Genomic DNA, 25,987 nt, shown 5'->3' on the forward strand with positions numbered 1-25,987 from the left:
TGAGAGGGGAAATAGACATAAAGACAGTCACAGATACATTTTGTTAAGTTGTATGTTGGCAGTGGTCACAAGGCACAATAGGAACCGAGAAGGGAAAGCGCCAGATGAGCCTGAAGCGGTGGGGACAGCCTCAGGAAGCATCACACGTAAAGAACGGAGGAGGAGAAGCTTGCCAGAAGGACGAGGAGGTGGAATGAGCATCTCCAGAGACTTGGCAGCAGGTGCAAAGACCCAGAGGCATAAGAACGCATGGCCTGTCTTTTCCCCCAGGAAAAGGTGTGCTGGTATCTCTGTCAGTTTAATACTTCAGTTAGCCTGATGAGAACATTGAGCTGGGGAGCCCAAAATCAGGCTTTTCATCTCCACCCACCTACGCCAGTGAGCTTCAATTTCAGGATGACCACATTATTGTAACACAGCAGCCGTAATCCTTGCCTGCCAGCTCACAGATGTGGGCTTAGTGAGTGTGTCACCACACCCATGTGGGTGAGGGAGTGCGGATGTTTCAGTGCATATCCATGACCACAACTGAAAAATGACTCCAGGATGGTCTTCTGATGATGAATTATTAGCATAATTTCTATAAATGAACACTTGTTCTTATTCTTAATGACCTTGATAGGTTTTCAACTCTTATGATTATATATAGCATTTTATCTTGTGTATATTTTTCCAGCTCTGCGATAGAAAAGATATGAGAAATATTTCATCGGTCTCAGCAAAATTGGCCTTTTTTCCAGATAATCTTCACTTCACTGATGTAATATTTGTGGCATGTATGTTGACGAGTCAAGACTTAAAACTCAGATTTTTCAGAAGAATTTTACAATGCCTATAAATCTTTCTGTGCCTTTTTGTTAAGAGAGAGTTTATAGCATATAATGACTTGAGAAGTGAGCAAGTTTTGGATGGTCATAAAATGTACCAATCACGGGATTTTATACCTATATATTTTGTGAACCCAGCTTTTCTATTTCATTCTTAGTGTTATGCCCCAGATTATTCAGTGTAGACAGATGTGTGTGAACTGAAGAACACTTTTGAATCTAGTATGTAGTCATCACTAACGTTTCCCCAAAGACTGAATTTTTAAAACAAGTCTTAATTTCTCCAGATGATGTGGAAAAGTAAAATTGAAAAATTTCGGGCTGAGTTCTGTGTCGGTGACAGCGATTTCTGTAACAAGCATGGGCTTTAGGTCCGTTTTTCCTTCCATCAACTGTACCTCCACTGGAACCAATTTGGCATCTATGGGAGTCATCATTTTAATGTCAGTCCACCACCTCCCTTGGCACAAGGAGGAACGTAATGACATATTGAAAGGCTTCTTTTAAAGTATAAATTGTCAGCAAATCAATCAAGAAATTATTTTCAAGTAAATTGTCTTTCACTATGAAATTTCCATCACTATTCCCTTCTTCCTAAGTTCATGAAAAGAAAGTGTTAGAAAGGAACTTGGAATAAATGTCTATGGATTTTTAAACCTTGCTTATTAGACCCCAACTAGAGCAGACAGCATCATGCTGTTAACACACTGAAATGCAGCTTCACGCCATATAGCATAACTGTGCATTGCTGGGAACCGAGCCAGCTCCACACGGCTGCCTGGCCTTATTGGGCATTTGCAGAGCAAGTATCTGTAATGGTGAGCCACGACAACATTCCTTTTAAATAGTTGCTTTGTCCAAAGTCAAAAGGCATTTTTTTTATACATATGCTATGTAGAAAAGAATGCTGGTGATAAATTTATTTATTTATCCACACCTATAATATACAGATTATAACATCTGTAAAACAAGGGACATTGGTATACTTAATGAATATCATGTAAATTTCCACCTGCTTAGTCTAATATTTTAAGATATCTGGTATATATAACCTTTACTGTTTACAAAACTTAGAAAAAATACATTTTCAAGTGCCTTGTCTCCTTTGGTAGTATTTGAAAATCAGTGCCTTTAAATACTTTGTTTTCTATAAAGCAGAGAATGAGATTCAAAGTAAACTGATCAAGTTTCAAAGACAAGTTGAAGTTCTCAAAAACATTCTTGGAAATAAAGCTTGTCCCTAAAAGAAAATGTTATTAATCCTATAGATACTACCAAATTTATACCTGATTATAACAAATATTTCAAAATCAGGAAGCAAGTGATTTGATAAAAGACTGTGAAATTGCTATCTAAAATATTTGGCTTTTACGTTTCTATTAATGTTTACATTTTAAGTCTTTATTGATGTACTTACATTTTAAAATAAATAGCTAACTTAGGATGAAAGTGCTTATTGGAAGATTTTTAAAGCAAGAGGATTTGATTAAATTTCAAATACCAATGATAGTATAAATTCTATTTGATTAAAATGTTTTGTGTTATAAATCTAGCGAATTTTCTTATTTTTAATTTATTTAGCAACTGAGATAAAACAAATCACAGAAAATAAGTTTATAGTGTAATGTTATATCGATAAAGAGCTCCTTTATTATTGTTATTATTACAGTCTCTATTACTTTTTAGATCTGGCAGTGGTATATTACGTAATTTCATCCCTTCTGAACGAGTACTAGATTGTTCCTTTCCATGTATTTTCCAGTGCTTGGGCCAGTCTGTTAATCCTTTAGACTAGAGATTCCCAGGATCTTCATTGCTGGCAATAGATTTAGCTCCAGGAAAAATGGCTTCTGCTGCCAAGGAGTTAAATGATTCAAGGGTTGTGCTTCCACCACTGTTGTGTAGTTTCCTGACATTCATCCCAGATTTTCGTGTGCTTATTTTCTTGGATAGCCTTAGATATCCACATTGTATTGGAAGTTTTATACTGTGTAAAATTGTGTGTGTGTGTGTGTGTGTGTGTGTGTAACTATTTTATAAATTTTTTGGTTTACAAAAATTTCCCCTGGAAACTTAATGATATTTAATGCATATAAATGAGCTAATCCGTGGAATTAAAGATAAGAAATCTCATATCTGGGGTTGTGTTTTAGTGAATGGTATTTTTTGATGTGTCTAACAGTAAGGACTGTTGGTCGCTATGACTTCTGTATTGCTAAATCCAGTGGACATTTCTGTCTTACTTGCCCTCTTAATTGTTTTTGACACTGTTAGTTATTCTTTCCTCAAAACACTCTCTTCTTGGTTTCTTTCTTTGTTTTTCTGTGGATTTTTTTTTTTTTTTTGCCACTTGTCAAAATTCTGTGAAGGTTTATCTTCCACTATCTAGATTTTATGAAACTATTAAATGTTGTCTTTAGTCAAGGTCACTCGTAGACCCCTTCTCACTCCGCTCCTTCTGCTGGTGATCTCAGCCACTCCCACCTATATAGAGATGTGTCAAACATACATCTGCAGGCTAGACCTATCCTCAGACCTCGGAGACCTTTTTGTCCAATCGGGTACTTGAGTGGACAGACCCATCTTTTGGGTTTCTCAGAGCCATGTCAAACTCAACACGTCCACCATGAAAATCTTGCCCTTTCCCAGCCCTCCCCGATCCTCTTTCCTGTTCCTTGCCTCAGTGAATGATGTCACCTTTGATGCAAGCCAGAAACCTGGGAATTGATTCATATGTCTATTCTTCTAGTACCATTCACTTTTATTGTTATAACTTTATGTATTTTAATAACATAAGGTTACACTCCTCCTGATTACTCTTCTTTTTCAAAGTCTTCTGGCTCTTTACCTATTTCTTCTTCCACACAGGAGCTCAATACTTGTACTTCATGAATCTGGGCTATAGGAATAGTAACATGAATGGGCTTCAGGGACCCTGTGAGGATCTTGACATTATATATAAAATTTGTGTGTATATGACTTGGTACATTTTTCTATAAGGAGAGCCATATTTTTTATTGGTATTTAAAATGGACACTTAAATAAAGGCAATTTAGAACCACTATAAGAGAGTTACATTGTCAAAATCAAATATTCCTATTGGGATTTTGAAGCTATGGAGGATAATGGCATCCTTTATTTACTTTGTCTTCATCGAGAAACATGCGGGTGTCTCATCATTTATTCAAGACTTCTTTTATGCCCAATAGTAATTTTCTGCATATAAGTTCTAAACATTATTAATTTAATTTCTTGGTATTTTGTATTTACTAGTGAATCTGGTAACAAGCTTTTTCAAAAAAAAGAAAAAGAAAAGAAAAATGGAGATTGGAAAGGGATACACAGAATATTCTAGATAATCCATAAAGTTTAACCTGCTCCTCATAATCTCATGGGTTGTTTTTTTTTGTTTTGTTTGTTTTTTTGAAAGTTTGTTAAACACATAAATAATTGAGAAAATAAATTAGTAAAAAGTTGCCCTGAAAATGTTGTGATTTTTATCATCACAGTACTGGAAGCTACATTATTAGGAAGGCTGACTGGGGTCTTTTGAAGCCTCACTCTTTGCTTGTGGCTTTGGGGGTCTTCTGCAGACTTAAATTTTGTTCTAGGACAGGACATTTTCATACTTGACTGTGGTGAAGCATAACCATATCAAGTAACATTTCAGAACTAGACATTGCACGATCTTGGACATTTTCATCTAAGAAGGCACTAAAGAGGTTTTATTTTTTTATGAAAGTGCAACTCTTAAATAACAGTGACTGTTTTTTATGGGATAGCTCCAGACCACATTTGCTTACTTCCCACGCTGTAGTTTTTCTGATGTCCTAAGCTATAAGTATAGAGGTCAGAATGACATTTTAGGGCTGTGGATTTGAATCCCATAATCTTAAAATGGATGTCTGTTTTCTTTATTTTTTAGATTAAACTTAGAGTTTTATGGATGTTTTAATGCTGTATTCATTTTCTTAAAATGTTTTACCTTGAAATTATAGATTTGCAATAATAATGTAAAGATTTCTCATTTTATCTTTAACTCAGATTCCTGAAGTGTTAAAATTTTACCGTATTTGCTATATCATTGTGTCTGTTTTGTTTTTTTTAATATTTGAGAATAAGTTTATAGGCATGATGTACCTTTGCCACCAAGAACTTCAGTGTGTATTTCTTGAAAACAAGGACATTTATCACAATCAGAAAATTAATTTTCTTTCTAGAAAAAGAAATGCCTTTTTAACCCCCTAGTCTGAGATCGAATCCCATTATCACATATTGCATTTAGTTGTCCTCTTTTGTCTCCTTTAATCCAAAGTTCCTCGGTCTCTCTTTCTTTCAAAATTTGAATAACACATTTTTTTTGTAAAATGCCCCTCAATTTGGATTGGTCTGACGATTCCTCAGGATCAGATGTAAGCTCTTCTGTGATCATATCAGCAGACACATGTTGTCTATTTTACTAATGATGAAATCACCTACGATCATTTGTTTAAGGTGGTGGTCATTCACATGCTTAAGAACAGTTTTTATGTTTTCTTTTTTTTTTTTGAATGATTAAATGAACTGGCGAATTAAAGATGCCACAAAGAATGTTAGCTGCTCACTTTTTTGTTGTAATTTTTGTGTGTGTGTGTGTAATTTTTATTGGGGAATATTGGAGAACAGTGTGTTTCTCCAGGGCCCATCAGCTCCAAGTTGTCCTTCAATCTAGTTGTGGAGGGCGCAGCTCAGCTCCAAGTCCAGTTGCTGTTTTCAATCTTTAGTTGCAGGGGCACAGCCCACGGTCCCATGTGGGAATTGAACCAGCAACCTTATTGTTAAGAGCTCATGCTCTAACCAACTGAGCCATCCTGCCACCCCTCCGGAAGCTCAGCAGCAACTTGTTGTCTTCAGTCTAGTTGTGGAGGGCGCAGCTCACTGGCCCATGTGGGAATTGAACAGGCGACCCTGTTGTTCAGAGCTCGCACTCTAACCAACTGAGCCATCTGGTCACCCAGTTTTTGTTTTCTTAAGTTTTTGCTTTCCTTTGGTGGATTGAATCCTAAAAAAGGACTCAAAAAAATATTCATTTATAGAGTTAGGAAGCCTCCAGACCTGAGCATGACAGAATTGTTAGTAGATTTCACTGGGTGGAATTCTTCCATTACTCATTGACAGGATAGTCAACATGTCACTTATTTATTCTGCCATTTGTATCATTTGTTATAAGGAGATTGTGATCCCTGTTTTTAATTACCACCATGGAATATTGGGAAAGAAAAATAAATAGGTCATAAATGTAAATGTTTTTAAAAATTCCTCCTTTCTATATTTATGGCTGAAAAACATCAAAAAGCGGGTGGTTAGTGTTTCTATATGGGCTCATGACTGACACATGTTTCTAGGAGATCTGTCCTTAACCTGTTCCTATTCACTGCTTCTATTAATAACTTTCTTCGAAGAAATCATGAAAAGTATTCTCAGTTTTGTAAATGACAAAGTCAGAGAGAGTCCATATGCAAAATTATCTTGACATATTAGAATGATGCCAAGTTCTACAAGATGACATTTCCTTATTTAAGTTCCAAAGAACTAGTGCAAAACACAGGACTGGGAAGTTCTGTAATGCATTGCACTTGGTCAGCAGCTTGATATGAGCAACTGCTAAAAACCTAATGTGAGCCTATGCCTAATACCAGAAATCAGGGAGTTTTTCTTGATACCTTCCTCCACTCACACCATCCCCCTTCCAGTCAATAAGCAGGTCCTATTGGTTTTACCTCCCAAATACACAGAGGGTACCCCCAAAAATGTATACACGTATTAAGAAAGGAAAAAAACTATTAAAATTGTAATACGCAATATATACTGGTAACAAAAGATGAATATAAGTCACGTGTACACAGTTTTTTGGCACCCTTGGTATTTTGAATCTGCTGTCCCCCTGCTCTAAGCCATCAGCAATACTTCTCTAAACTATTGCAGTAGCTTTTTACTGTCCTCCTTTTCCCCTCTTGTCCCGGTCTAGTTGTATCTTTCAGCTTTTGCCCCTCTCCAGTTTTATCTTTGCATTCCATTGTGTGGATGGACCACAGTTTATTTACCCTTTTTATACACCTACTGAAGGACATCTTGGTTGCTTGTACGTATTGTGAGTTATGAAAAAATCTGCTATAAACATTCGTGTGCAGGTTTTTATGTCAACATAAATTTTCAACTCATTTGGGAAAATAGCAAGAAGCATGATTGCTGGGTTGTATGGTAAGAGTATGTTTAGTTTTGTGAGAAAACCAAAACTCTTCCAAAGTGGCCATGTCGTTTTGCCTTCCCACCCGCAATGAATGAGAGTTTCTATGGCTCCTGCATTGGTGTTCTAGAGTTCGGCCATTCTAACAGGTGTGTGGCGGTATCTCATAGTTGTTTTAATTTGCATTTCCTTCATAACATATGATGTGGAGCAGCTTTTCATATGCTCCTTTGCCATCTGTATATCTTCTTTGATGAGGTGTCTGTTTAGATCTTTTGCCCATTTTTAAATGAGGTTGGCCATTTTCTTTTTTATATTCTTTTTAAAAAATTTATTTTAAGTGTGCTTGTCCAGGACCCGTCAGCTCCAAGTCAAGTAGTTGTTTCAATCTAGTTGAGGAGGGCGCAGCTCACAGTGGCCCATGTGGGGATCGAACCGGCAAACATGTTGTTAAGAGCACCGCGCTCTAACCAACTGAGCTAACGGGCCGCCCCTTTATTCTCTTTTTAACAGTTGTGTTTTTTTCTTGGGCACCATCTAGCGAAAATACACAGAAAGCTTTGAGGACATTGAGAATGATTTATTTTTTCAAAGGAAAACTCCTCTCTTTCTGTTTTTCTCCTTTTACCTTTGTCTTTCAGTTATACCTGCCGCCACTTGCGGAGATATGTTAATGTGTTGGACAAACTGTGTTTCCCCCACTCTCACTGTTCTACGCTTCAGCATTGCTTCTCGAGCCTCAGTGACAATGGAGAGGAGCTCTTGTCTTTAACTTGCTCTCACATTCTCAGAGCCTATGCTTCCAGGTTGTTAACCTCTGCTGTCCGCTTACTGCATGCTGCATGCTGTCTAAGACTGGTAACTGCATGTTTTAATGGGACACATGGCAATTAAATGATTAACGAGGAAATTTGTATTTGAAATGATAGTAAATAATTCTTTAAAATAATGGCTGGGAATTGTTTCCTTACAAATGTCTTCTTAAGTATTTTATGGTATGTTTCATGGGCGAGAGAAAAACTTTCAACCACATAGTTGTCATGTAAACCTGAGAGAACTTTCCTGTACTTTGCTCTATTTGCAAATCTTTTGGTTTAACTTACAATAATTGGGAGTGTTCGGATTTAAATATGAAGTAGACTCTACAGTTACTGTTAATTACATGTGAATTTTGAGTTCTGTTTCTTGCCCTGCAAACACACTTGAGACCTGGCTGTGGGATTTGACCCATGTTTTAATAGAGGCACATTCAGCTGGGCAGGTTTGATTTTATAAGAGGGTAGAAATTATCCCTTAGGGTTTTGTATTTCTCACTCATTTTATTTACATGAAGAGTGGTTATAAAATCAGCAAGTTGCAGTGTGTCATGGATGAATGTAGATTAAACATAATGATGCTGGGAATAGTAAGAAAGCGAGAAGCCATCAATCTCAAGAATCAGAATAAATTAACACCTGCTGTTTCGTGTGCATCATGCCCCCAGATAGAGGGGGGCAGTATGACTTCACTGCTTTGGACATTGCAGTTGACATTTTTGACACACATTTTCTGTAAGTCGGAGGTGACTTGTACCAGCAGTATCCTGTTAGCTGCCGAAAGATTTAGAGGAAAAAGGAAAAAACTCCATGACCACCTTCTAGAAAAGAGCAAACATTCAGAATTAAAATAGGTCTTTTCACGTGAAGAAACATACAAAAGTTTCAAGACTACATAGTACATCTAAGTGAAAATACCTTATTAGAAATAGAACGTGTGGCATCTAAGGTGACAGAGCCTTTTCTTGGTAGCAGAAAAATTTTATAGACGCTCATAATGATGTTAGTCAGAGTCTTGTTGAGTCAGTACAGACACTTCTAAGAAATACAAAAATCAGGAAGAGAAAGGGAGCTGAACATAATAAACTCTTATGTATATAATATTGAAAAATTTATCAAACGAAAGCCAGTGACTTTCAACTGACTTATGTAAAGTGAGTGAATATCAGGTAAGTGAATACTCTTAGAAATTGGAGACAGAACTTGTCTGGTTGCAAGGAATGGAGAGAGCTGCTACTAATCATTGAACCTCTTAAATGGGCAGCATAATTGATCTTGCCCTTGATTAGTAGTGTATGAGTCAGGGTTCTCCAGAGAAACAGAACCAACAGGGTGTGTGTGTGTGGGTGTGTGTGTGTGTGTGTGTGTGTGTGTGTGTGGAGGAAGGGAGAGAGATTGAGATTTATTTTAGGAAATTGGTTTTGGTGATTATAGGAGCTGGCAAGTCTGAAATCTGTAGGGCAGGTAGGAAACTCAGGTAATCGTTGATGTTGTGGTCTTAAGTTGTAAATTCATAGGCCGGGCCAGCAGGCTGGAAACTCATGATTATTCTGTTATAGTCTTGAAACAGAATTCCTTCTTCCTCAAGAAACCTGTCTTTGCTCTTAAGGCCTTCACCCACATTACAGAGGGTAATCTGTTTTCCTTAAAGTCAACTAGATTATAAATGCTCATCATATTCACAAATACCTTCACAGCAACATCTGGACAAATATATAGCTGGTCACAGTAGCCTACTGTGTTTCCCCGAAAATAAGAAACCGGACCATCAGCTCTAATATGTCTTTTGGAGCAAAAATTAATATAAGACCCAGTCTTATATAATACAATATCTAATATAATATAAGGTCTAATATAATATGAGACCGGGTCTTATATTAATTTTTGCTCTAAAAGATGCGTTAGAGCTGATTGTCCAATTAGGTCTTATTTTTAGGGAAACAGGGTAGCCAGGTTGGTACATAAAGGAACCATCACACTAAGCTGCTTCTGTTCTTCCTTTGTATCTTCGTGTGTGTCGTATCTATGAGCGTCCTACAGGGTAGACACTGTGTCTGTTGCCCGTTATACCTCTTATGGCGCCTCATGCCTGGTGCCTTGCTCCCCTTCATTAATATCCGTTGCAGCAAGGCAAACTAAGCCAAAGTCACAGACTCACTTCACAATCTCAGATAGCCTTGGGTTATGCAGAATATTTAAAATGTAATTCAGTTCCCAGAGAGAAGGATAAGAAAGAACTTTATCTTAGTCTCACATGAGTTACTACCATAGATAGAAATTTCAGTCATTCTACTGTAAAATGCTTCCCAATGTAAGAATTCTTTTTACAGTATCCCTGAGAGAGAGCTTTGGGGGTGCTTCCCACCTCAGGAGGCAGTAGACTTCCTGCTGTTTCATTGTTAGAAAGATTGTCATAGATTGAGTCCTCCTGCCAATAACTTTCATATATTGGTCTGGCTCGAGAAACACACCAATGTATAAACTTTGCTGCCTATGAGAGCACTTCAGGTTTTTTAAAACATGTCATGTGACTCCCCATGGTCTTTTTTCTTTAGCTGAAATAGCCTGGTTACTTTAACCATTCCTGAACCAGATGATTTTTAGATTATTCAGTCTTTTTTTTAATATTCCTAGATGGTCTATACTTGTCAGCACCCATCATAAAATTTGGTATCCAGAACTGGATATAATATTTCAATTGTATTTTATAATTTTGGCCTTTATAAACTAAAACTATAAATTATAAATTACTGCTATAAATTATACTCTATTGATTGCACGCCTTGGAATGTAAAATTCGCGGATCTTTTTCACATGAATCCATATCTCCACACACTTGTACCTTTAATTATTTGAACCTAATTGCAGGGCTTTACATTTATTTGTACTCAAATGTCATACATTGATTTTGTTCCATCTTTCTTTGTGTCACACTTGACGAAGCTATAAGCCTTGCAGACCTGGTAGCTTCTACTGTTTACCCTCATTGAGATCAACTCTCAGGTTACTAACCTGATAGCTGATGTCTGCAGAAATCAAATTGAGAATTTTGAGTGAGATTTAAGAATTTTAATTTATTGCTAGTAACTGCATGAAGCCACATGCTTTGACTGCCTACATCTTTACATCCAATTCTAAGTTTTGCTTCCTTAGGTTTCAGGGTAGAGCAGTGTATAAGTTTTATGAGAATCTATGGAAAGAAAATAACCTCTTTTCCTTTATTTTTAAGTGATTATGTATTTAATTTACATATTTGCTGATGTCAGAAACATAGTTGCTAATACTGTTGGCTTAATATTGTCCTTACTGGGCCTAAGACAGAAGAAATCAAGGAAAAGCTTAGTGTTGAGATGATTCTCTTTTAGTGGCATCACTTATTTGGAGTTACTATTAACTCAGGGCTTTACTTTGTTGTTAATGATGCTAGAAATCTGAGAAAGAACAGTGTTTTCTTTTCTGACACGTAGTGATTTGAAAACACGGTGTTCTTTTCTTATAAAATTAAGTGTGCTAGTTAATATTTTGCCAAAGCAAGCGACTCTTGACCTTTGTGGGGAGGTGGGCATCGTGGAACTCTTCTAGAATCTGTTGAAAATTATGGACCTTCTCTCCAGAAAAAGAAAGTAGAAAAATTTGCCTCTAAATTCAGAGTTTACATTTACCTGATTTCGTATGTAATATCCTAATATTACACAGCTGCTGTACAAAAGACCCAGAACCAGAGCTGGTCTGACAGCTCTGCCCTGTAGAATTTTAGAATTTTTAAGACCAGAGCCATCTTCTGTGCTCCGCCACCCCCAGTGTCTTGCCCTCACCCAAAAAATCTGAAAGGCTCACCACAAGTTCTGCATTCCAGCCAATGGGAAGGTGGCAAGGGACAGGGGTGGGAGGTACACCCCATTTCAATGGCATCACACATCCCTTTGGCCAAACCTTAGTCACAGGACTCTCCCATCTGCTTGGGAGGCTGAAATAGTGTCCTCAGCTGAGTGGTCATGCAGTCCCCGTCCGCTAAAAATTCTCTTCCTGAGTAAGAAGGGAGACCGTCATGGGGACAACTAAGAGTCTCTGTCACATTCCTAGGGAGTTCCGTCCTGGGTAGTGAAATGAACAAATGATTACTCAGTGACTACTGTGGGATTAGTCTTATGCCAGGCGACAGGAGGGGTTCATAGTGAAGACAAACCACTCATCATTGCCTTATACTGTCAGTTAAATGTAAAATTAGTAATTTGTGAAGAGATCTCTTTCTGACAGCGGTATCTGAAGTAGCCTCAGACAAGTAGGATTTGCACAGGAACAGAAAGGTTAGGTAATGTTTTATTAGGAAAGCGGGTACGGAAACCTCAAGTGCAGAAGTTCACAGTAGGAGAGCGCATGATGTGTTCTGGGGACATTAAATAGGGAAGTTTGGCAGGAGCAGATTTGTATTTGGGATGAATCATTCTTGCCGCTAGTTACATTGTCTAGGGCCATACTCCTGAGAGCCTTGAATGCCACATGAAGACATTTTGTATGTTTGCTTTTGTCTTGTTTTATTTTGTTTGTTTGTTTGTTTGTTTGTTTGTTTGTATATAGATTTCAGTAGGCATTGGGTTTTACTTGGTGTTTGTGGACATGAGTAATACAATCAAAGCTTGCTTCCTCTGATGATTGTAGTGCATTTAAAAGAATTTGAGAGGAAAGATTCTGGATGTAGGTGATTGTAGCAGTGGAGCTGAGAAAAGAAGGAATTGATGGAAGTGATTTTTGGAGAACTATATCGAGAGAACATAAACATTGAGACGGTTTAGGATAACTGTTAGAAACTAATATTACTTTCGTGCATGTAGTTCTAGTCAAGTCAATGGGTATTGCAAGTATTTAGTGTGTATCGTCTGGGTGGCTTATGTTTTATGCTGTAAGAGTGTGCTAGAGATATTCTTGTTAACTATGCTCAATATTAAGAGTCTGAGGAATCCTTTTGGTAAAAGGTTGATTTTTTTTTTTAGAATAAAGACTTAAAACTGTCCAACCATTGTAAAATTTGTCTTAATATACTAAAAATATGGTGTAATACTCAATCCTGGGTTATTTTCCAGTCTGAAGTTGCATATGTAAGATAAAGAATGGTGAAAAATAATGGATTTCTAGAGATATAGCTACCAAAAGTCATTAAAATGTTAATATTTGGTTATCCCAAGAAAAGAATTATATTTAGAAACAAAATAAGGGAATGTCAAGTAAACCATATCTTGTCAACTCAGTGGAATATCATGCAGTCATTTAAAATATTATAAGGAAAAATAAGTAGAAATATAGAAAACATTTGATATGTTATGTGAAAAAGAGTATAAAATTATATAGTGTTATTAAAACAGCTGTATAAAATTATATCCATATGGAGAACTAAATCATGTATAAAAATAGTTCTGGAACATTAGTAAAATATACATGGATTTAAAAAAGTTTACTTTTTAGCCATTTAAAAAATTATACAAATTAAAATTATGTGTTTCTCGTCTCCCTTTTTTCTGCCCTTCCTCCATTTCCCCAGTTAAATAGATGTTTTTGGCTTTTCTTCTTTCCCCCCACCGACATCATGTAATGTCATTTTATTAATTGGCAAATAACTGAAATGGTTTATGGAAATAAATAGGAGAGCCCCGATCTGTGATCACAGATCTCGCCCATAGCCTTAGAATTTTTGTAAATTCTTTCTTCTTTTTTTTTTTTTTAACGGAATAGGCTTATAATTCTAAGTGAGCACAACAGTAAGTCATTTATCTAAACAGTAGCACTTTCAAATTTAGGAGTGTTTTTACCTATTCGGTATGTCTTTTATCCTGTGGTTTAACAAATCACACCGGGTCCTATTTTATTACTTTGAAAGAATTCCAACTTCAGTCTAAACTAAGACAATGTTCTAATGAGTTTCCTCAACAGAGTTTTTAAAAATTGCTAGAATGGTCTTGTTATAGTATATGCCACTCACTAAATCTGTATTGAATAAATATTTGAAGCCATAGTAATAATTTTTCATATGATACTGTCTTAATGATTCTGTTGTGGCTATATGCTTTATTGATTTCTGTGCCACTTCTGTGGCATGAAATGAAATGTATTATCCCACTTAAACCATTATGGTTTCCTTTTGAATTACATATTCACTACTCGATCCTGTCATCGAGCCTATTCCATTTTCTATAATGTGTTCAGTCTTGAGATTTACTACTTTAGTATTCACTGCTCTGTAACTCAAAATAGGCCACGTACATTCAGATCAGAAAAGTTGGGGGGGAAAAACAATAGGCAGTTACATTTTTTTTTTAAAAATCACTCTTCTAACTTAGTATGTTTTCTGGTTTGGGGGCTTGGGGTATTCTTTTTTCTTCTCAAGGATTAGAAGAATGAGTCATCGCTGTGTGTTCCGTAGAAGAGAGGAAGGCAAAGCTTGACAAACATAGCCACCATCTTTGCTTGGTCTCAGAGCTGAGGTAGACGGCTTTGCCGCACCCCCTTCTCCTGGCATCTGTGACATCGTACTCCTGGCTTTTTTCATTCCCCCTGACCCCCACAGCAACCCACCACCACCAATTTTACTATTTCTTTTGTTTTAAATATTAGAATTACTTAAGGCTTGGTCCTCAGACCTTCCTCTCTTCACTTACGCTCTTCCCTTAGGCGTTTTCATCTCTTTCTATGACTTTATATGTCATCCATGTGCTAATACTCCCAAATTGATAACTGCAGCTGACATTCTGAGCTCCATCCCTGTACTGTCAGCTGCTGTCAGTTGCCTTCACGTTAACATTACCACTCACACCTCTCATGTGCCCCATCTCCCAGGTGAACTCTTAACCTTCCTCCATAAACCTTTCCTTTTAGTCTCCTCCATCCCAGTAAATGGTGTCTCCACCCATCAAGTTGCTTAGGCCCATCACATGAGAATCATCAACATTTTCTTTCCCTCACCCCCTGCATCCATCCTCACTCTATCCATTTGAGTTCTGTATCCAAAATGTGAATGGAATCTATCCTCTTTTCTCTGTCCCCAGCTCCAGCCACTCTTGCTCAAATCACCCTTATCTCACACGTAAACTGTGAAAACCTCCTATCTGGTTTCTGTTCCGGTCTCATCACTCCCACGCCCACTCCTAATTCCTCACCTAGCAAACATCTCCAATTTATCGTCATCAGATTATGTTTCTTCCCGGCTCAGAATCCTTCAGTGGTTCCCCCTCTGCCCTCGGAATGGTACACGCTCTAGCACACCAGTTGTCTTTTCTTTTCCGGGATCTGCTCACCTCTTTTCCATCTGAGGGCTTTTTTCATGTTCTTTCCTGTATAGATTGTTCTTTTCCCTACTCTGTATTTCTTACACTTGTTACTTCTTCAGACAGGTTTTCCCTTATCCCCAAATCCATTGTTATACTTAATATTATGTTTTATCTCTCACATACATTATTTCTTTTTCTGTGTCTCTTACAGTAGACTGTAATCTCCACAAGAACAGAAAATTTGTGCTTTTTAAATCCACTAATCCCTAGCGCCTGATACAATATTTAGATACACAATAGGTATTTCATAGTTGCTGAGAATGAATGATTTTAGTTTATTATGGTTAACTCTTTGCAGGTTTGCTCAGTCTAATAATGATTACATCTTCAGAGTTACTTAGCCAGATGCTGTAAGATAGCAATCCTATTAAAATGCTGCTACATCTTCAAAATAGCATTCAAGAGAGCATCATTAGATAATGAGGTATTCTAGTTATAGTTGTCTGGTTATAGTTTCCATAGATACGTAGTCAGACTACCTAGCAAAGGAAGGCTCTTTAATTCTTCTTGAATATGTGGAATTGCATAGTTTTTGTCCCTCAGTTAAATAGTTTAACAAATTTTCCACTTTTTGGATTTATATGGTAAACCATGACCATCAAAGCAATATCAACATGCTTTGAAAGATGCCTCATATAATGCAAATATATATATATATATTTAATGCAAATATATATATATCCCTTCTGGTAGCTCTAGCTAAGCAGCAGAATCTCAGAGAGAAAAGTAAAGTTATTTTACATTAAATTTTGCCTCTTAAAATTTAAGCACAATACTGGAAAATAATTTCAAAATAGCTTATTTCTAACAAGCTTTACCAACCCTCCCCCCAAAAAAGTTTTCCTTTGGCTTAAATAAATTATGGAGGCTAGTGGCTGAAATAGTAGTAACAGAATGAAGTTTCAGAAATATACATAAGAATTAAAGTATATCATTGTATGTATTAAAAAGTCTACTTAAGTTCCTTTTTAGTTCAGAATTACCTAGTGGAAAAGCATATACATTTACTGCACATAATTGGAAATGTTTAGGAAAATATTTTTAGTGTGTTACTTATAAAAAATATTGATAAGATTTATTGAAGATGAACAGTAACATTAAAACTCCATTCAAAATAAATGTTACATTAGTCTGCCCATGATCTGCACTGAAATGTCACCAAGTTACATTGTGCATTTTATTGTCCAAAGGGAGGAAATTTAGATTAAATCAATGATTAAAATATGTACAACAAAGGATACTTATTAACTGTGTAAATTTTTAATCTCTAAGAAGAATATCATGAGAATTTTGGCACATGGAAACAAATGAGAAATGTTAGAATCTTAGGAAACTACAATATACAATTTATATGTGATCCAAAAAATCATACTAGATCTTTTTTCCACCACATGTTCAAGTATAGATTTCATTGGTGAAGGAGGCACTCACGTCTTAGTTGATGTACCTGTGGATGTATAGGAGTAACTAGAGTTCCTGAAGATGACCACCTAAATAGCAAAATTAAAATTCCTTGTGCCATTTAGACTACGGATGGAGAATTTGGAATGGAGACAGAATTCTCCAAATTGGATGCTGTTCCCCTGGGGCTGCCATTTGCAGGGAGTTTCATGTACATATTCAGACATGCAGACTTGCATAACTGCTTATTATATATAGAAATATTCTTGATTACTAAATGTCTAACAGACTTAAACATACAGGATTTCCCATATATGGAAGAAAAGTGATTCCACCCACTCCCCATGCCTTGGCACGTCATAATGCCAGCCTTTACATTTATTTGATTTCCAGAATTTAAATCACAGTGATGTAAATCAGAAGTTAATGTTTCATCTACTGACACACAGTAACTAAATCATCATGCTCAGGATGAGAAAGGTAAATCCTTTTCAGTTTGGCCAGAGTGGGAATGGCATTTACTCGAATCCTATCCCTCTTAAGTTAGATGGACAACGAAATGATTTATTTCTGTCTCACAAAGGATGAAGAGGAGAATATAGAGAAGTTAAATGATTTGGCAGAGATCACGCAAGCGGGAAGTAGAATCCAAATTTCTGGAGTCCCTGCTCTGATCAAAGTTGCATCTTACTGAATGTCACAGCATTCTAAAGTGAGATAAATGCACCTCCCCACACATGTGCTAAAGGAATTACTCTCAACAGATAGCTGCTTCTTTTTTAAAAAAAATAATTTCATGTTTGAGACTTTAAAATTTCAGTTCAGTCTTGTTAACATTTGAAATCTCCATCCCATACAGATTTAAACTGGAGGGGGTTGAAGAATTTACTAATTTTCTTAGGCATTTTTCCATGTGCATTTTTACATTGATCTTAAACTGGAGTCAGATGTGTTCCAAGAGGTCGCTTGTTTTACACAACAATTCTATGAACTATCTGTCTACAACCGTTCATTAAAAATTAATTTTAAAATGAACTTTAGATGTACTGTATAGATTTCCTAAAGACTGTGTATTAGAGAGAGTGTACATACAAAATATTTTATTTGTCCAGTAGTGGTGACAACAGCTAATATTTATTGAGTTCTTACTCAGTAATGGACATTCTTCTAATTATTAACTATTTTTATTTTAATCCTCAGAGCAGATCTGTGCGGTAGTTAATATTGCCATCCCCATTTTATAGATGAGGGAACTGGCACAGAGTGATTTAATACCTTGCTAGAAGATAGTAAAGCCAGTATTGAAACCCAATATTCTGGGTATAAAAGCCACACTTCTAACCTTATACTGCCTCCAAGAAGCCTTTTAATAATAGCATGATTTTACTGAGTAACTTTGCCCTTGAAATAATTTCAACCCATCTTAAAGCCCACTGCAAATCTGATATTATTTGACGAACATACATTTTAAACTATTTGTGTTTAAATTCTTGAACTTCTGCACTCTATTCACTCACAGTTACCCTTGGAGGTAATTTATAAAACTGGCTAAAAAGAAGTGTACACTGTAGAAACAGAAGAAACTCAAAACTATTACTTAGTCTTTTAAATTCTATATGTACCATTTAGTCTGGTTTCTACTGGAAACACAGAGCGTCTCCTGTTTTTCAAAGCCACTAATCCTTATAAAAGTTTCATAAAGTTGTATCCCAAATGTCTAAGTTTGGTATTAATTTTTGATATAGGTTATATCAAAGTAATAGTGGATACAAACTATTGTTAAAAGATGTTTAACCAGAGTTCAGAAAGTAAACACTTATAGGCAAATTTTGAAAGTAACCGAAAGGATAAGTTTTACATTTACTTCACCACTGGGAAAAGAAAAATAAGAGCAATTAGCAACTGAATGTAATTTCGAGTAGTGACTAAGTCTTACAGCCTGCTTGTCTTTCCTCTGTGTAGTGAACAATTGTATCATTCTTCTAACTTTAAATGAATAAGCAGAAGCTTTCCTGAGGATTTAGAAGTATGGTTACTGTTCATACATGTACTTTTTTATACAGGTAACATTTATATAGACTTAAAGATGTTTGTGATTTTTATTTTTCGGGTATCTCATGGTGATACTAGTAATTCCTTTTCCTGGCTGCGTTTATTTTCAAGTAGCACATACTGTAAGCCAGTATGTTCAAGTCCCTGTTATTCATGATGGTACAAAAATTTAATCTATGGTCTCTACATCCTAGCACGCAGTGGTTGTGGCAGTTTAGGAATCCAGGCAGAGAGAGCAACTGATGTCTGGTTAAAGTGGGCCCATCTTTTAGGATTCATGTAATAGCCTTTAGTCTGAACCTTCCAAAATCACATTTAAAGATAGTGATAGAACTGTGGACAGTGATATTTCAGTATCTTTTCTGTAAAATATTAGAAAGTTTAAAAAAAAAGTTAACACATGATCTAAACCCAGTGAATAAATAGCTGCAGGTGAATTTATTTGTAGGTTTCAGTAAAAAAAAGTGTGGTTGGGTTCATAGTTTAGCTGATTGCGCAATCGCCTCTGGATTCCTCTTCCCATCCTTACGAGGTCAGGTTAGAGAACGTCATTGTGGATTAAATACTGGTTTGTAAAACACAATTGGCAATCGTCTGTTCTGTGGGGTTTTTTATTCTTGCTGTTTTCTGTAGCAGGCAAGATACTGAAGCGATGTGTTGTGATAATCTAGTTTAAAGGAAAGAAAAGAGCTTTGATTTTCATTAGTTTTAAAATCTTCACAAGAATCACTGTCCCTTGATTTTTGTGCCTAACACTAAGCAGCAAATGCAAGAGGTATCCAGGTAACGAAATTTTGCATAACTCTTGGTGCGACTATGGCAAGAGTTTGTGATATTTCCTGTTACCATGGTCTAGAGAAATTTTAGTTTACACTCACTGTCTGGTTTGCCAGTCCCTCCTTTCCTCTCCTGAATATAATAATGATAATAGTAACCTGTTTGTACATCTGTATACATTAGTGACCTATAGTCCCACTGAAAGATGATCCACGAGCATGAGTGAGAATCATCGTGTAAACGAAGAGGCATTGATTACAGACTTGCAAATGTAACTCACTTATGCAGCTTTTCTTTGAGACCAAGTGAATTTGGCTTTAATTTGCAGTGCCTTTTACAGTCAAATGGTGGTTGTTTTATTCTGCTATAGTGGGATGCTGTAGTGGAATGCTACCTCAAACAGCACAATGACCTCTTAAAATTATTGCTTTACTAACTAACTTTATTAACTAATTTGTTGGCACATGACTTGAATCACTGCTTTTTATACATTGGGGGATGTACATACTTATTTGAGTCAATGTTCTTTAACTTCATGAATTAAAATTCGTTTACAACATGTGGAAATTTGACGTGCCTCCCCATAACCAAAACCGTAGCACTCACTTTACCAATATCTTCTTTTTAGCATAAAGAAGCTATATGTATTACTATGTTATTCCTAATCTGCTTCTACAGGTGCATTGCCTGATTTTGTGCATTTTATGAAGCAGATTTTCCCTTTTACGTAATCAAATGACATTTCTTCTGATGACCTATACTTGTATAAATACAGCAGTTATTTCCTTGCCTATTAATATTTGTTATTCAAATATTTTTCTGAGTTTAGTTTTAATTTTATTATCTTGAGATGTTATCTCTTAAAAATTCTTTTTGACGTCCTATTTGAATTTTAAATCATTGTTTGCTTTAAACAAACCATGATGTTCAAAAACTTCAGTGTTTTCTAGAACTAATTTTCTTCCTTGTTGAATGTATAATTCCACTGAAAAACCTAAGATACTAATGAGATTTTATCATGCATTAATTCATTGGACTAGTTCACTAAATCACAAGTCTTGGCCTGAAAGAGGTGGCTCTCCATGTGCCATTTTGTTTTTCTAACGTGTCTCTGGAGCAGATATCACTGTCCTTGTTGTCAGCGTGGACAAACAGGCAGGTGTTCAGAACTGGCCAAGTTGTAGGAGCCAGAAGCAGAGTAAAACCAGTGTTCCAATTCACCCGTTTTTCCCATGAGACTTGGATTAATTTATTTTTTAGATTGTGTATTCCCAATGAATATAGTCTTCCTTTTGACAATCAGATATCGACATCTGACTGTTTGTTGTCCCTGTATCCTCTAAAAGCAGTGATTGGATTTATGGTTTTTAGATCCCTCTAGATTCTGCGTTCCCTTTGGTTATAGACATATCGAAAAGCCCTGCTTTTAAATTGTAAGGTTTGTCGGGATTCACATTCTCTTTGGTGTGGTGAATATGATGAACCTCACGGTAGTGTAATAACAAAAACATTTCAAATTTGAGCCTCAGAGAGGTTAGTCTGATGGATTCAGTCCATAAATGGGACAGGTGGGTGGATGGGTGATCGCAGGTAGGCTTCACTGACTAAAGTGACTTTCCAAAAGTGATCTGAGGACAGATATTTGGTAGGATTAGTAGGCTGTTCCAAGCGTAGTGGGTGGCGTGAAAGAAGATATAGGCAAGAGTAGGCGAGAAAGACAAAGGATTCATTTAGGAGAAAAGAATGGGGAATGGGACAGGGTGTGGGAGGAGATGAGCTCAGACGTACGAATTGGAAAAGAGTTGTAGAGCCATTTGGAGACAGGAAAAAAGTTGTTCTTTAAATGCTGAGAGCCAGCACTCTGATTAGAAGAGACGTGGTGAACTTACACTCCTAAAAGAAGAATGATAGCAGTTTAGTGTGTTTCATTGTTTAATAAGAAAGACAGTGAGTGGGCAGAGCAAAAATAAAGGGATTATTAAGTAGGTGACTATATAATTTATTATTCAAACCAGAACCCTTTAAGAGAGTGTAAGGGAACCCTATCTAATAGCTCCACTAGGACAAAATTTATAAATTGGGGCTATTCTGGGCAAATTGGGACATATTCTGGGCATATGGTTATCCCATTATTATCAAATAACTATTAGGAGCTCGTTAGCAAATCACAGAGATAGGAAAAATTAAAATCAAAAATGATACATCATAATATTTCTTAAAAAAATAAACTGTAAATAGTTAAGTGTCAGATTCTGGCCAGGACTAGTGGGATCCACCACTGCGGTTGACTGACCCATGTTGGTGTTTTCATGGCGGTGTGGCTTGGTGCTTAAGTGTTAAGTCAGGGTGCCTTGGCTTGAGTGCCTCTTTGCCACTGAGAAGCTGGTGATCTTTAGCAAGTAAGATGGAGATAATAGGGAAACTTACCTCTCCGGGTTGAGGTAGGTTTAAATGAGATAATGTAATGCAAAGCACTTAGCACAATACTAATATCACCAAGTACCCAGATTCTGCTATTATTATTTTTCCCACAATTAACTACAACTACTGCTATTTATGTATTGGTGGTTAGCACGTTTTCAATTGAACTTAATTTAAAATAATACTTTAAGCTTTCTGATGTTCCTGGTAGTTTTTTGCCTTTTATTTGTAGTGATAATTCAGTAATTAAGGAAGTAAGTTTGGCAAATTATTTTCCATTCCAGCTTTAATATAATACAGTTCTGTTTATGCCAGTTCTCACTTTTCAGAAGTAGACAGGTTTTCACAGTCATATTGTTGAATTGTTGAATACAGTAATTCTCATTTTGCATTCAAGTAAGTCTTAAAAAATGTTTTCAGCAGCATCATATTTTTCAATTCCTGTCCTGCACAGTGGGATGGCTGAAGCGTAATCATTTAATTTTCTGTTTTAAGGGAAAAAAATGAAACTTGCTTGTGCTCTAGGGATGGGAATGGGGGTCTTGGCAAATAAAAATAACGATGGGATTTAGATATTTCAAGCTTTAAATAATTATTCAAAGAGATTCCTAAGATTGTTACTGATAATTCAACTTGAACATGACCTTTGGTCCACTTTTATTTATTATTCCTTTGTCCTAGAACAGCCTCCCATAGGCATCTGCACAGCTCACACCCTTACTTTCTTTAGGTCTTTGCTTAAGTGTCACCTCCTCAGTGAAGCCTTCTCTGAAACCTACCCCATCCAGAATCAGAGCCCCTCTCTCGGACTCCTCATTTTTTCTTTACCATTATGTTTATGAATAACAGTAATTTTGGAAGCACTGTGATAGTTCTCCATACTTCTATGGTAATATATTGCTGGAGTAACTATAAACTTTAAACTTACGACGGAATACAAATTTGTGTTTCTCTAATACCTCGTAAGCCAGTCCTTAGGGAACCGAGCTTTCTTTTAGAATTGATTTGCTTGTGAGAGGGGTTATGGAATGTTCTTGATATGGAGTAAGTAAGTGGTGGTGGCAGTGGCTAAGGACAAAAGAGCAGCACCGTTTCAAGTACAGTCCTCAGGAGAAAAGGCAGAAATCATTTTTTTTTTCAACAGAGAGAGTTTCTACTGCTGGTTTTGGAGACCCAAGCACTCTAACCTGCCCTCTAGCTGGGAAAGAAGAACTGCCCCATCATGACCACACGCCTGTGTGTGTCAGCTAAGGCGGCCATAACAAAATGCCACAGTCTGGGGGCTTAAACAACAGAAATGTATTTCTCACAGTTATAGAGGCTGGAAGTTAAGGTCAAGATGCCAGCAGAGTTGATGTCTAGTGAGGGCCCTCCCTTTGGGTTGCAGACAGCTGCCTTCTCTTTGTGCGCTAATGTGATCTCTTCTCCATGAGCATACAAAGAATAGAGCCCTTTGGTGTCTCTTCTTATAAGGACACTAATCCTATTGGATGAGAGCCTCTCCCATGTGACCTCATTTAGCCTTAACTCCTTATTCCATACGCAGCCGCACTGGAGGGTAAGGGCTTCGGCATATGGATTTTGGAGGGATACATACATTCTGTCCATAACACACTGTGTCCCAAATTATTCCCATTTGTGAATTTAGTTCACTTAAACAAACCTTTTTGAAGAACCTTTTAAATATACAGGCACAATACTAGGCAGCAAGGAGGCCAAAGTGAACGAGTCCAGGCTCAAGAACTTAACGTTAATATTTTAGTGAGGGAGATACACATAGGTATAACTAACTAGGAGGTGTGGTCAGTGTTTTCTCTGATTTTGAAGGGTGAGTAGAAATTTGCGAGGCAGATTTATATAGGAAAGGGAAGGAGAGGCCGTGAGGTTAGCGTGAGCAAAGGCATGGTGTGTTCAGGAAATGATGAGCAGATCCATGTGGCATAAAGTGGGCAGTGGTGGACTTGAACTACAAATTAAGACTGCTTTGTGGTCTCTGTCTTCCCTGATGGTGCTACGGCATTATCTCAATAAGTAGGGAGTATCTAGTATTGTTGATTCCATAATGAAAAATAGTAAGTTTTAGAAGACTAAGAATGATTGGCATTTATAATCTACACGAGACTAATGGTGCAAATAAAATACCATGGTACAAAGCATGTAATTAGTGGGGTTATTTTAAGGGAATAAAATTCCCACACACATTGAAGTAAATGCATGGTTAGTGTCATATTTGAGAAATCAGGTTGAAATTTAAAACACTGTGATTATTAGAGGTGGGGAAAAAATTTGTACAAACACAACTTCAAGTAAGGAAACATTAAAAAATTTTGTTTTCTCCATTGTTCCTTAAGTTACCAGATAAAATTACTAAAACTCTGGATTTTTTTCATGTAAATGTTTTAGAAAACTACTATTTTATTTGCTTTCAACCAAGATGAAATAATAGAGACTGGATTTATCCTTCCACTTGAAACAACAACAAAAACTCGCAAAAAAAATAATAATCACACACACACACACACACAGAGACACACACACACACAGTGGTTTTCAAGACACTGGGCATCAGGCAGCAAAAGATACTAATCCCTGAGAGATGGGAAACAGAACAAAGGAGGTAAGCCCTCTGACTATCACAGCTTACTGTTTTAAGAGAATTTTCAGACCACTGCTCAGAATTATAGCTAATAAGCCAACAAATGGGATCATAAAAATACTCAATTAATGCAAAAGAAGGCAGGAAAAAAAAGGAAAGGGAGGAAAATAGATGGGACAAATAGAAAACTAACAGCAAAATGATAGACATAAATTTAACTTTATCAATAACACTGGTCAAGGGAGAGATAGAGTAACTTCCAAGCACAGAATATTACCAGGAATAGTTATTTCATAATGATAAAGGAGTCAATTCATCAATAAGACTATTAGAATCCTAAAGGTATGCGCCAAATAAATAACAGAACTTCAAGATACATGAAGCAAAAAACTGAAAAAATTGCAAGAAGAAATATACATCCCCAATTAGAGTTGGAGATTTAAATACCTTTCTTCATAATTGATAGAACAAGTAGACAAGAAATGAGCGTGAATATGGAAGACTGAGACAACACTATCAAGCAACTTGACCTAATTGATATTTATAGAACACTCCAATTAATAACAGCCAAATACAGTCTCTTGTCATTTGTACATGGGAATATTTATCAGGAAAGATTATATGCCATCAAACAAGTCTCAACGAGTTTAAAAGGATTCCAGTTATGGAAAGCATGTCTTCTAACCACAAAGGAATTATAATAGAAATCAATAATAGAAAACTCTGAAAAATCCCCACGTATTTGGAAATTAATTAACATTCTTCTGAATAAACCATGGATCAAAGAAGAAATCAAAGGGAATTTTAAAAGTAATTTTAGACTAAATGAAAATACAACAGATCAAAAGATGTGAGATCTCACTAAAGCAGTATTAAGAGGGAAATTTATAGCCTGAAATGCCTATATTGGAAAAGACGAAAGGTCTCAAATCAATGACCTCAGCGTCTACCTTAAAAGCTAGAAAAAGAAGATCAAATTAAACCAAAATAAAGAGACTAAAGACAATAATACAGAGCAGAAGTGAATGATATAGAAAACAGAAAAGCAGTAGAGAATATCAATAAAACCAAGTTCATTCCTTGAGATAAATAAAATCAGTACACCCCTAGCCAATATTGTATGTTGAGTAATTTTTTACTGTATCCTGGACATATGAATGTTATATTGTGTAGACTCTGGATTCTATTATAAACCAACTGGTCTGTCTCTGATAGGATGGGGAATAACATATTCTCTTCACTGGGGAATCAGGGATTAAATTGAAATACATTTACCTAAAAATCAAAGATTTTAAATTGGAATATAGATATAGTACTGAGCATCTCAAAACCATGGTGTGCCAGGGAAGCACAGTTTTTCCTTTGAGTTTCTCTCATAAAATCATCTTAACCACCACTTTTGACTTTTACAGCCAGAGCACATCTCTTTCTTTTAGAACATCCGTTGGACCCCAACACCTTGACTCCAGATGCTTTGCTCAGTTTCATGACATGTGGCATTTCCAGTGATTCCCCCAAATAGAAACTACATATTGACAGCCGGTGGTCTGGAC

General features: G+C 36.4%; 1 protein-coding gene across 4 annotated transcripts in view; it reads left to right on the forward strand.

Annotated features, from left to right (window-relative positions):
• The window catches only part of DYM (dymeclin), a 269,770-nt gene that overhangs the window by 143,023 nt on the left and 100,760 nt on the right, over positions 1 to 25,987 (forward strand). For 2 of the 4 annotated variants that reach the window (XM_019721409.2, XM_019721416.2), the window contains exon 14: positions 7,695 to 7,859. The exons of the other annotated variants lie outside the window; for them this stretch is intronic. In XM_019721409.2, the coding sequence (XP_019576968.2) occupies positions 7,695 to 7,859 (165 nt within the window). The remainder of the gene's footprint in view (positions 1 to 7,694; positions 7,860 to 25,987) is intronic. 4 annotated transcript variants of the gene reach the window in all.

Source organism: Rhinolophus sinicus, linkage group LG09 (genome assembly GCF_036562045.2).
Source record: "Rhinolophus sinicus isolate RSC01 linkage group LG09, ASM3656204v1, whole genome shotgun sequence".
NCBI lineage: Eukaryota > Metazoa > Chordata > Mammalia > Chiroptera > Rhinolophidae > Rhinolophus > Rhinolophus sinicus.